The following is a 13,172-nucleotide window of genomic DNA, read 5'->3' as shown; positions in this document are numbered from 1 at the left end:
GGAGGGGGCGGCGATCCCCCGGCTTCTCCCAGAGTAACGCGGCGCTGGCCGCTCCTGGGCCGCCCGGCCCCCGTCAGCCCCAGGGGGCCCGAACAGCCTCTGGAGCGAGGGGAGGCCGCAGGCCGGGTCTCCGCGGAGGCCTCTGCAGGGCCGGGCCTCTCCCTCGCCCCGGGGCCGGAAGCAGCGGGGCAGGCGGCCGCGATAGCGGCTTCGTGACCCGCAGAACCGATTCCCGGGCCCGGCCTGTCCCCGCGCTCCCCGGCTCCCACCTCCTGGTTGAAGGCGTTCACGGCCTCCATGTTGGCGGCGGCTGGTGCGGGTGCCCGCGGCGGTGTGAGGCGCGCGGGGGGAGGGGGGCTCGGTCCCGCTCAGGGGCACCGCGCTAACATGTCCGTTCGGCGGCGGAGCTCTGCGCGCAGGCGGCGTCTCGCTGGCAGGGCCCCGCACAGATCGTCTCTCCCAGTGGGATGGCGGAGGGAGCCCACGCCGCGCACAGCACCCTGGGATCGCGTAGACCTCCCGGCCTCGCGCCACCCACAGGGGAGAGCGCGCGCGCGGCGGGCTTGCGGAGATGCCACGTGACCACCACCCCCCCAGTTACTATCCCGAGCCCGGCCATGTCAGCAGCGGCCCCGCCCCCGAGGAGCGGGGAAATGAGCTGGGCGGGGGAAGATAAATCCCTCGCTCCCCTCCCTTCTCCCCCCCCCCGCATGTGGAGTTGCCAGGTGAAGAAGGGGTCGGGTTCACCCAGCCGAAGCGGAGAGAGAGCACTGCCCCCCCCCGCAATGGGGGGAGGGGCCCCAGTGCAAGAAGGCCGGCAATGGCCCAGCGCTCCCGAAGGCACAGGGGGCTCGGCCTCTGCTTGCAAATGTCCCGAGGAAGATGCCTGCCCAGATGAACAGTGCCCAATGGGTTTAGCATTTAGGGAGCCTCTGGGGGCTGGCGCGGGGCTGGGCTGGAGGCGTGTATGGCAATAGCTCCAAGTACGGCGGGGGCTGTGAGTAAGGTGAGCAAAGCGCCTAGAATCACAGAGATTTGTAGGTTTGGGGTTCCCAAGCTAGGCTGGAGGCCCGTTTTGTGTCCTAAGTCGTCATGAGTACGTGGTCGTGTTTCAACAGTAGTGTGAGTCTTTGAGCGACCATTGTAACTTTCTGTTGGATGCCTTTGTAGGGTTACCAAGAAAAGTACTGATGCCAGAGTATTGGAGAAGTCAGCATTTATTCAGAGAGACAGCAGGATGTTTTTCCTAACCCCACAGTATTCTTTTTAATGGGGGAGGCTCTTTTTTTCATCATAATGCTCTGGTTTTGCTAAATATTATGATTTTTATTGTGAGTTCCATGATATTTGGTGTTTTCTTAACACCCTAGCTCATAAGAGTTAGTGGATTACAGGAGAATCTCAGCTTTTTTTCTTTAAGCAACTTTCTAGCCCTGAGTTGAAGAGAAAAGCTGACTCAGAGCACCCTAAAAGCTCAGAAGCCAGAAGGAAAATAAATAGAACCCAATAATAATTATATTAACTCACGATTTTTAAACCAATCTCATCATTTGGGAGTGAAGGGACTGACCTATGATTTTTGAATGCTTCGTTGAGCAATAGTGATTCTCTGAGCCCCTTGCATATCCATTGCTCGTTTGGATTGTAAAGTCATACCCTGACTGTACAGGCCTTTCCCACACCTGAAAAAGAGATCTGTGTAAGGTCAAAAGCTTGTCTGTTTCATCAACAGAAGTTGGTCCAGTAAAAGTTATCCTCACCCACCTTGTCTGTACAGACCTTGAGGGATAGTAGTTCATCTACAGATTCAGCAGGTGTGGAATGAAAGTACATTTGAAAGGTTTAGAGGAAAGGGAAAGATGATTAAAAATTAGAACAAACTATCAAGGGAAATAGTAGATTCCCATTTCTTGAAGTTTTCAAATCAAGACAGGGTGCTAGAAGTTTGATGCCTGTGCCAAACCCTGTAGAACCCAACTACACGTGTTTGGGTTCAGGTCTGGTAATATCTTGACATTCTTTGGCTTGGGTCAGATTTGGATTGTGAAAGAGGCAGGCCACCACCAGGCTGAGGAGAGTAAAGGAAGGATGATAACATTCAAATGGTCATGCTAGGTCAGACCAATGGTCTATCTGAGTATCCCATCTCTGACAGTGGATGATGCCAGATGCTTCAGAGGGAATAAAGAAAATAGGGCGATTTAAAATTGCCCATCTCCTGTCATCCAGTCCCAGCTTCTGGCAGTCAGAGATTTAGGAACTCCTGGAGCTTGGGTTTGTGTCCCTGATCATCTTGGCTAATAGTCATTGATGGGCCTATTGTCTAGGAACTTATCTAATTATTTTTTGAAATAGTTATATTTTTGACCTCACAACATCTGCTGTCAATGAGTTTCATAGGTTGATTGTGCACTGTGTGCAGAAATACTTCCTTTTGTTTGTTTCAAACCTGCTGCCTATTAATATCATTGGGTGACCCCTAGGTCTTGTGTTATGCGAAAGGCTAAATAACATTTCCTGATTTGGTGTCTTCATGCCATTTGTGATTTTATAGATTTCTATCCTATCCCCTTCAGTCATGTCTCTTCTCAGCTGAACAGTCTCAGTCTTCTTAAATTTTCCTGGTATGAAAGCTGTTTCACACCCCTAACCATTTTCCAGTATCAGAGGGGTAGCCGTGTTAGTTTGGATCTGTAAAAGCAGCAAAGAATCCTGTGGCACCTCATAGACTAACAGACGTTTTGGAGCATGAGCTTTCGTGGGTGAATACCCACTTCTTCAGATGCATGTAGTGGAAATTTCCAGGGGCAAGTATATATATGCTAGCAAGCAAGCTAGAGATAACGAGGTCAATTCAATCAGGAAGGATGAGGCCCTGTTCTAGCAGTTGAGGTGTGAAAACCAAGAGAGGAGAAACTGGTTCTGTAGTTGGCAAGCCATTCACAGTCTTTGTTTAATCCTGAGCTGATGGTGTCAAATTTGCAGATGAACTGAAGCTCAGCAGTTTCTCTTTGAAGTCTGGTCCTGAAGTTTTTTTGCTGCAGGATGGCCACCTTAAGGTCTCCTACAGGTTTTTGTATATTTCCATTCCTAATCATTTTCATTGCCCGTCTCTGCAACTTTTCCAGTTACATCATTTTTGAAATGAGATGACCAGAAATGCACACAATAGTTAAGGTGTGGGTGTGTAAGGGATTTACATAGTAAGATAGAAAATATCACAATGCCACTATCTATACCGGGGTAGGCAACCTATGGCACAGGTAGTGAAGGCAGCACACAAGCTGATTTTCAGTGGCACTCACACTGCCCGGGTCCTGGCCACCGGTCTTGGGGGGCTCTGCATTTTAATTTAATTTTAAATGATGCTTCTTAAACATTTTTAAATCCTTATTTACTTTAGATACAACAATAGTTTAGTTATATATTATAGACTTATAGATAGAGACCTAAAAATGTTAAAATGTTTTACTGGCACATGAAACCTGAAATTAGAGTGACTAAATGAAGACTCTGCACGGCACTTCTGAAAGGTTGCCGATCCCTGATCTATACCTTTCCTAATGGTTTCTAAAGTTCTGATCACTTTTTGGACTGCTACTGTATATCGAGTAGATGTTTTCAGAGATCTACCCATTATGACCCTGAGATCTTCCTTGAGTGGTAACAACTAATTTAGACCCCATCATTTTGCCTGTATAGTTGGGATTATGTTTTCCAATATACATTACTTAACACTTACCAACACTGACTTTTGTTTGCCATTTTCTTGCCCAGTCACCCAGTTTTGTAAGATCCATTTGTACATCTTCGGACTTAACTATCTTAAGTAACTTTGTATCCTCTGCAAATTTTGTCAGTTCACTGTTCTCCTCACTTTTCCAAATCTCTCTCTGCTGTGAAAATGGACCACTTATTCCTACCTTTGTTCCCTATCTTTTAATCAGTAACTGATTAAAAAAGACTTTCTTATTCCATGACTGCCTTCTTTGCTTAAGAGTCTTTGGTGCGAGATCTTGTCAAAAGCTTTCTGAAAATACAAGTACTCTAAATCAACTGGATCACTCTTGTCCACATGTTTGTTGTCACTTTCAAAGAATTTTAATTGATTGGTGATTTGTGATGTCCTGTTAGCCATGTTGACTCCTCCAAAACATATCACATTTATCAGTGTGTCTGGTAATTCTGTGCTTTACTGTAGTTTCAGTTAATTTAACTGGTACTGTACTGAAGGTAGGCTTACTGGCCTGTAATTGCCAGGATCACCTTTGGAGCCATTTTTAAAAATCGGCATTATATTAGCTAAACCCGTGTCATAAACAGATAGCTAAGGGTTAATGTCTCTTTCACCTGAAACACCTGACCAGAGAACCAATCAGGAAACCGGATTTTTTTTCAACTTTGGGTGGAGGGAATTGTGTGTCTGAGTCTTTTGTTTCTGTCTGCCTGCTGTCTCTGAGCTTTGGAGAAGTAGTTCTATTTTCTAATCTTCTGTTTCTAAGTGTAAGGACAAAGAGATCAGATAGTAAGTTATATGGTTTCTTTTCTTTGGTATTTGCATGAATATAAGTGCTGGAGTGCTTTGATTTGTATTCTTTTTGAATAAGGCTGTTTATTCAATATTCTTTTAAGCAATTGACCCTGTGTTGTATCATCTTAATACAGAGAGAACATTTGTATTTTTTCTTTCTTTTTTATATAAAGCTTTCTTTTAAGACCTGTTGGAGTTTTTCTTTACTTCAGGAAAATTGAGTCTGTACTCACCAGGGAATTGGTGGGAGGAAGAAATCAGGGGAGGTCTGTGTGTGTTGAATTGGCTAGCCTGATTTTGCATTCCCTCTGGGGAATAGGAAAGTCCTTTTTGTTCCCAGGACTGGGGAACGGAGAGGGGGAATCACTCTGTGTAGTTTCACAGAGCTTGTGTCTGTGTATCTCTCCAGGAGCACCTGGAGGGGGGAAGGGAAACAGGATTATTTCCCTTTGTTGTGAGACTCAAGGGATTTGGGTCTTGGGGTCCCCAGGGAAGGTTTTTCAGGGGGACCAGAGTGCCCCAAAACACTCTAATTTTTTGGGTGGTGGCAGCAAGTACCAGGTCCAAGCTGGTAACTAAGCTTGGAGGCTTTCATGCTAACCCCCATATTTTGGACGCTAAGGTCCAAATCTGGGAATAAGGTTATAACATGGTGGCAGTAGGTGGGATCTAGACAGAATCCAGAAGCCAGTAGGAATATTATATTTTTCTTTTCTCTGCTAAGGGCTTTTTAGCAGAGAGAAACAGTTTGGTTTTAAAAGGGAACCAGAGAGAATTTTTTTTTCTGCTCTCTAGCAGTTTGTGGTTTGCATGTTAAGCGAGAAGCCATTAAGAGACTGTTGAGGTTCTTTTGTCATGCAATAGCCCTCCCATTAGGAGGCAAGTACCAGCACTTATATGCATGCAAATAAAGTGGTTTTTCTGGTTTCCCTTCATTGAACATTAGCTAGAGAGAGAAAGGGGAAAAAAAGTACTGTTGCTAGGCAGACTCCAGGAGGGAACAGAGCCTGCAGTTCAAAAGAGAAACACCGGAGGGCACCCCAACACAAGAAAACAGGAACCATGTCTACCAGGACAAAAATGGAGGCCGAAGACCAATTCAAAGAAGCTTAACACAGGCGAGAGATGGAAAAACACAAACAGGAACTAGAAATAAAACAAAAAGAGATGGAGATAAAAGAAAAGGAAGAAAACCTGAAACTGGCAGCCTTCCAAAGAGAACAGGCAGCCCAAGAGGCAGCACACAAAAGAAAACTAGAAGAAGAAGAGGTAGCCTACCGAAGGAAACAAGCAGAAGATGAGTTGGCCCACAGAAGGAAGCAAGAAGAAGAAGAGGCGGCCCACCGCCGAGACATGGAAAAACAACAAAAACAAATGGAAACAGAAAATGAAGAGAAGGAAAAACAGAGAAAACATGAACTGGATTTGGCAAAAGCTGGGCTGCATGTGGCAGCCAACCCTAACAACCCGGCGCCAATTATTGCTCCACAGCACAGGAAATTTCCCACCTACAAGGCAGGTGATGACACCGAGGCCTTCTTGGAAAATTTTGAAAGAGCTTGTCTTGGGTACAGCATCCCCGAAGACCAGTACATGGTAGAATTAAGGCCACAACTCAGTGGACCTTTAGCAGAGGTGGCAGCTGAAATGCCTAAGCTGCAAATGAACGACTATAAACTTTTTCAAACCAAGGCCAGATACAGGATGGGGATAACCCCAGATCATGCCCGTCGGCGCTTCAGAACCCAAAAATGGAAACCAGAGGTGTCATTTCCCAAACACGCCTACTACATTGCAAAAAACTATGAGGCCTGGCTAACAGGAAACAACATTCAAACCTTGGAAGAACTGAACCTCCTCATACAAATGGAGCAGTTCTTGGATGGTGTTCCTGAAGACATCACACGGTACATACAAGATAGAAATCCCAAAGATATCGCTGAGGCGGGGGAGATTGGAGCCAAATGGATGGAACTGGCAGAAAGCAAGAAAGCTACTGTCAAGGGGAACGATTACCCCAAGGGTCACACAGACCATAAACCCTACAACCGAGGACAGCCAAAGACCCCACATACCACCCAAGTAAAGCCACAGATACCCTACCCTTCAACCTCACCAGTCTCCAGTAACTCACCTCGGCCCAGTGACCCATCAGATGGAAGATGCTTTAAGTGTAATGAACTGGGACATATCAAGGCCAACTGTCCCAAGAACACCATGCGAGTGCAATTCATTACACCACCATCACACCAAAGATCCCCAGGCCCAGATGCCTCTCAAATACCCTTGGAGCGAAGGGAAAATTTGAGAGTGGGCGGAAAGAAGGTTACGGCGTGGAGAGACACGGGGGCACAAGTGTCAGCTATCCACCAATCCTTCGTTGACCCCAAATTCATCAACCCAAAGGCCAAAGTGACAATTTACCCCTTCATGTCACAAGCTGTAGACTTACCTACAGCTCAACTGCCTGTCCAGTACAAAGGCTGGTCAGGAATGTGGACTTTTGCAGTCTATGACAATTATCCTATCCCCATGCTACTGGGGGAAGACTTGGCCAACCAGGTGAGGCGGGCCAAGAGAGTGGGAATGGTTACCCGTAGCCAAACCAGGCAAGCTTCCAGACCCATTCCTGTTCCTGAGCCGTCCACAGAGGCCCCGTCTGTGTTACCAGAGACCCAGACAGAGGTAGTGGACCCGGATTCCATGCCTACCACTGAAACAGCCACAGCATCTCCAGTCCCAGGCCCGGAACTGGAACAGCAACCAGCACCAGCAAGTGCAACCACATCTTCAAACTCAACGCCAGAGGGCGCCAGCGAGCCAGAACTGGCAGAAGCAACAGACAGCCATACCCAAAAGGCTCAGCCAGAGCCTGAAATAACCTCAGGTGCACCAGCGGAGAGCGGTTCACCAGCAACGGAAACAACCCCATCACCTACATCGCTTCCAGAGGGACCAAGCCCAAGTCCACAGTCTGAGGAAGAACTGGTGACCCCAGCCTCAAGGGAACAGTTCCAGGCTGAGCAGGAAGCAGATGACAGCCTTCAGAAAGCTTGGGCGGCGGCACGGAGCACCCCACCGCCTCTCAGCTCTTCTAATCGATCCCGGTTTGTTATAGACCAAGGACTTTTATACAAGGAAATTCATTCTGGTGGACACCGGGAAGAATGGCAGCCGCAAAAACAGTTGGTGGTTCCAACTAAGTACCGGGGGAAGCTCTTAAGCTTAGCCCATGATCATCCCAGTGGCCATGCTGGGGTGAACCGAACCAAGGACCGGTTGGGGAAGTCCTTCCACTGGGAGGGGATGGGCAAGGATGTTGCCAAGTATGTCCGGTCTTGTGAGGTATGCCAAAGAGTGGGTAAGCCTCAAGATCAGGTCAAGGCCCCTCTCCAGCCACTCCCCATAATTGAGGTCCCCTTTCAGCGAGTAGCTGTGGATATTCTGGGCCCTTTTCCAAAAAAGACGCCCAGAGGAAAACAGTACGTACTGACTTTAGTGGACTTTGCTACCCGATGGCCAGAAGCAGTAGCTCTAGGCAACACCAGGGCTAACACTGTGTGCCTGGCCCTAACAGACATCTTTGCCAGGGTAGGTTGGCCCTCTGACATCCTTACAGATTCAGGGTCTAATTTCCTGGCAGGGACCATGGAAAAACTGTGGGAAACTCATGGGGTGAATCACTTGGTTGCCACCCCGTACCACCATCAAACCAATGGCCTGGTGGAAAGGTTCAATGGAACTTTGGGGGCCATGATACGAAAATTCATCAACGAATTCTCCAATAATTGGGACCTAGTGTTGCAGCAGTTGCTGTTTGCCTACAGGGCTGTACCACATCCCAGTTTAGGGTTTTCACCATTTGAACTTGTGTATGGTCACGAGGTTAAGGGGCCATTACAGTTGGTGAAGCAGCAATGGGAGGGGTTTACGCCTTCTCCAGGAACTAACATTCTGGACTTTGTAAGCAACCTACAAAGCACCCTCCGACACTCTTTAGCCCTTGCTAGAGAGAACCTAAAGGATGCTCAGGAAGAGCAAAAGGCCTGGTATAACAGACATGCCAGAGAACGTTCCTTCAAGGTAGGAGACCAGGTTATGGTCTTGAAGGCGCAACAGGCCCATAAGATGGAAGCATCATGGGAAGGGCCATTCACGGTCCAAGAGCGCCTGGGAACTGTAAACTATCTCATAGCATTTCCCAATTCCTCACTAAAGCCTAAAGTGTACCATGTTAATTCTCTCAAGCCTTTCTATTCCAGAGACTTACAGGTTTGTCAGTTTACAGTCCAGGGAGATGATGCTGAGTGGCCTGACGGTGTCTACTACGATGGGAAAAAAGACGGTGGCGTGGAAGAAGTGAACCTCTCAACCACCCTGGAACGTCTGCAGCGGCAACAAATCAAGGAGCTGTGCACTAGCTTCGCCCCATTGTTCTCAGCCACCCCAGGACGGACTGAACGGGCATACCACTCCATTGATACAGGTAATGCTCACCCAATCAGAACCCCACCCTACCGAGTGTCTCCTCATGCCCAAGCTGCTATAGAACGGGAGATCCAGAACATGATACAGATGGGTATAATCCGCCCATCTACCAGTGCATGGGCATCTCCAGTGGTTCTGGTACCCAAACCAGATGGGGAAATACGCTTTTGCATGGACTACCGTAAGCTAAATGCGGTAACTCGTCCGGACAACTATCCAATGCCACGCACTGATGAGCTATTGGAGAAGTTGGGACGTGCCCAGTTCATCTCTACAATAGACTTAACCAAGGGGTACTGGCAAGTACCGCTAGATGAACCTGCCAAGGAGAGGTCAGCATTCGTCACCCATGCGGGGGTGTATGAATTCAATGTCCTTCCTTTCGGCCTTCGAAATGCACCCGCCACCTTCCAGAGGCTGGTAGATGGTCTACTAGCTGGACTGGGAGAATTTGCAGTTGCCTACCTCGATGATGTGGCCATTTTTTCAGACTCCTGGCCCGAACACCTACTACACCTGGAAAAGGTCTTTGAGCGCATCAGGCAGGCAGGACTAACTGTTAAGGCCAAAAAGTGTCAAATAGGCCAAAACAGAGTGACTTACCTGGGGCACCAGGTGGGTCGAGGAACCATAAACCCCCTACAGGCCAAGGTGGATGCTATCCAAAAGTGGCCTGTCCCAAGGTCAAAGAAACAGGTCCAATCCTTCTTAGGCTTGGCCGGATACTACAGGCGATTTGTACCACACTACAGCCAAATCGCTGCCCCATTGACCGACCTAACCAAAAAGACCCAGCCAAATGCCGTTAAGTGGACTAATGAGTGTCAAAAGGCCTTTACCCAGCTTAAGGCGATGCTCATGTCTGACCCTGTGCTCAGGGCCCCGGACTTTGACAAGCCATTCCTAGTAACCACAGATGCATCTGAGCGTGGTATAGGAGCAGTGCTCATGCAGGAAGCAACAGATCACAACTTCCATCCTGTCGTGTTTCTCAGCAAGAAACTGTCTGAGAGGGAAAGTCATTGGTCAGTCAGTGAAAAGGAATGCTATGCCATTGTGTACGCCCTGGAAAAGCTACGCCCATATGTTTGGGGACGGCGGTTCAAACTACAAACTGACCATGCTGCACTAAAGTGGCTTCATACTGCCAAGGGGAACAACAAGAAACTTCTTCGTTGGAGTTTAGCTCTCCAAGATTTTGATTTTGACATTCAACACATCACAGGAGCTTCTAACAAAGTTGCTGATGCACTCTCCCGTGAGAGTTTCCCAGAATCCAGTAGTTAAAAAGTGTTCTTAACATGTAAAAGTCTGTTAGTTATATACTTAGTAGTATATGTAAAGGTGCATGTGTTGTATTGATCTGTTTATTTTCAAGTTCTAGAAGGAAATTGCCGCCAGTGAGCTTCCCCACTGTCTGCAATTTGGGGGGCGTGTCATAAACAGATAGCTAAGGGTTAATGTCTCTTTCACCTGAAACACCTGACCAGAGAACCAATCAGGAAACCGGATTTTTTTTCAACTTTGGGTGGAGGGAATTGTGTGTCTGAGTCTTTTGTTCTGTCTGCCTGCTGTCTCTGAGCTTTGGAGAAGTAGTTCTATTTTCTAATCTTCTGTTTCTAAGTGTAAGGACAAAGAGATCAGATAGTAAGTTATATGGTTTCTTTTCTTTGGTATTTGCATGAATATAAGTGCTGGAGTGCTTTGATTTGTATTCTTTTTGAATAAGGCTGTTTATTCAATATTCTTTTAAGCAATTGACCCTGTGTTGTATCATCTTAATACAGAGAGAACATTTGTATTTTTTCTTTCTTTTTTATATAAAGCTTTCTTTTAAGACCTGTTGGAGTTTTTCTTTACTTCAGGGAAATTGAGTCTGTACTCACCAGGGAATTGGTGGGAGGAAGAAATCAGGGGAGGTCTGTGTGTGTTGAATTGGCTAGCCTGATTTTGCATTCCCTCTGGGGAATAGGAAAGTCCTTTTTGTTCCCAGGACTGGGGAACGGAGAGGGGGAATCACTCTGTGTAGTTTCACAGAGCTTGTGTCTGTGTATCTCTCCAGGAGCACCTGGAGGGGGGAAGGGAAACAGGATTATTTCCCTTTGTTGTGAGACTCAAGGGATTTGGGTCTTGGGGTCCCCAGGGAAGGTTTTTCAGGGGGACCAGAGTGCCCCAAAACACTCTAATTTTTTGGGTGGTGGCAGCAAGTACCAGGTCCAAGCTGGTAACTAAGCTTGGAGGCTTTCATGCTAACCCCCATATTTTGGACGCTAAGGTCCAAATCTGGGAATAAGGTTATAACAACCCGTCCTCTGGTACAGAAGCTGATTTAAACGATAGGTTACATGCTACAGTTCTGCAATTTCATATTTGAATGCCCTCAGAATTTTTAGGTGTATACCATCTGGTCTTGGTGACTTTTATTACTGTTTAATTTATCAATTTGTTCCAAAACCTCATCTGCTTTTACACCTCAGTTTAGGACAGTACCTCAGATTTTTCACTTAAAATGAATGGCTCAAATGTGGAGATCTTCCCTGTATCTTTTGCAGTGAAGACGATTGCAAAGAATTCATTTAGCTTTTCAGCAATGACCTTGAATCCTCCTTTAGCATCTCAATCATATGATGGCTGCACTGACTTTGTCAGGCTTTCTGCTTTTGATGCACTTGTTAAAAAAAATTGCTGTTAGTTTGTGTCCTTAGCTAATTACTCTTCAAATTATTTCTTGGCCTGCCTTATACTTTTGCACTTAACTTGCTAGTTTGTGGTCCTACCTATTATCCTCACTGGGTTTTGACTTTCAAATTTTAGAAGATGCCTTTTTGCTTCTGCTGGCCTCCATTACTCTGCTGTTTCACCCTGGTTACATTCCTTTGGTCCTCTCATTGTCTTTTCAGATTTGGTGCAGACTACATGTATACCCCTCTAGTATAGTGTTTTTAAATAGTCCCCATACTGCTTGCAGGCATTTAACCCTTGACAGCTCCTTTTAATTTCCATCAAACAAGTGTCCTCATTTTTGTGGTGTTCCCTTTTTAAAGTTAAATGCTACTGTGATGCGTTTGTTGGTATTCTTTCACCTACAAAGAAGTTAAATTTAATTACATTATGGTCATTATTACCAAACAGGTTAGCTGTACACACATCTTGGCCCAGGTCCTGTGCTTCACTTAGGACTAAACCAAGAATTGCCTTTCCCTTGTGAGTTTCAGGACTAGCTGCTCCAGAAAGTGGTCATTTAATGTGTCTAGAAATTTTATCTCTGCATCCCTTCCTGAGGTGATATATACCCAATCAATATGAGGATAGTTGAAATCCCCTAGTGTTGTTGCATTTTCTGCCTTTATAGCCTCTCTCATCTCCCTGAGCATCTCGCAATCAACATCACCATCCCAGTCAGGTGGTCGGTAGTATATTCCTACTGCTATATTCTATTGTTCAGGCATGGGATTTCTATCCATAGAAATTCTATGGTACAGTTTTACTCATTTAAGATTTTTTTAAATTTATTTCACATATAGTGCTACTCCTTCACCAGCATGACCTACATTGTATTCCTATATATTTTATATCCTGGTGTTACTGTCTCCTGTCGATTATCATTGTTCCACCGAATTTCCATGATGCTTATTATATCAATATCCTCATTTCATGCCAGGCACTGTACTTTCCCCCATCTTAGTATTTAGCCTTCCAGCATTTTTATATAAGCACTTGTACATTTTGTCAATGTTCATTTGCCTGCTTTTATGTGTTATATTTAAATAGGACTCTATTACATGTACTTTACTAATTTCTTTCCTATGCTCTTTACTAGGATATAGAGTTCCCCTTTAATTCATTCCCTAGGGATGCCTCTGACTGTGTTCCATTGCACCTATAGGCGTTTCTCAAGCTCTTTGTTTAAAAAATCTTCTACAACCTTTTGTAATTTTACATGCCAGCAGTCTGGTTCCATTTTGGTGTAGGCAGTGGCCTTTATTCCTGTATTGGCTCCTCCTTTCCCAAAAGGTTCCCCAGTTCCTAATAGACCTAAATCCTTCCATCCACACTTTGAGACAGGCAGTTCTCTGTCTTCCAGGCCCTACTTTCAGAGATGGAAACATTTCATGAATGCTACCATGAACATCGTGGATTTGAATCTCTAACC

The 13,172-nt window shown here is 46.1% G+C and overlaps 1 protein-coding gene across 1 annotated transcript in view; it reads right to left on the bottom strand.

Annotated features, from left to right (window-relative positions):
* The window catches only part of SCAF4 (SR-related CTD associated factor 4), a 74,526-nt gene extending 74,058 nt beyond the window's left edge, over positions 1-468 (bottom strand). Inside the window, 1 exon segment of the mRNA XM_030579248.1 lies at positions 270-468. Within this exon segment, the coding sequence (XP_030435108.1) occupies positions 270-299 (30 nt within the window). The 5' untranslated portion in view covers positions 300-468.
* Positions 469-13,172: the final 12,704 nt, after the last annotated feature.

This window comes from Gopherus evgoodei, chromosome 1 (assembly GCF_007399415.2).
Source record: "Gopherus evgoodei ecotype Sinaloan lineage chromosome 1, rGopEvg1_v1.p, whole genome shotgun sequence".
NCBI classification, from domain to species: domain Eukaryota; kingdom Metazoa; phylum Chordata; order Testudines; family Testudinidae; genus Gopherus; species Gopherus evgoodei.
Note: the sequence above shows the minus strand (reverse complement) of the source record. Positions and strands in the feature narration are given on the sequence as shown.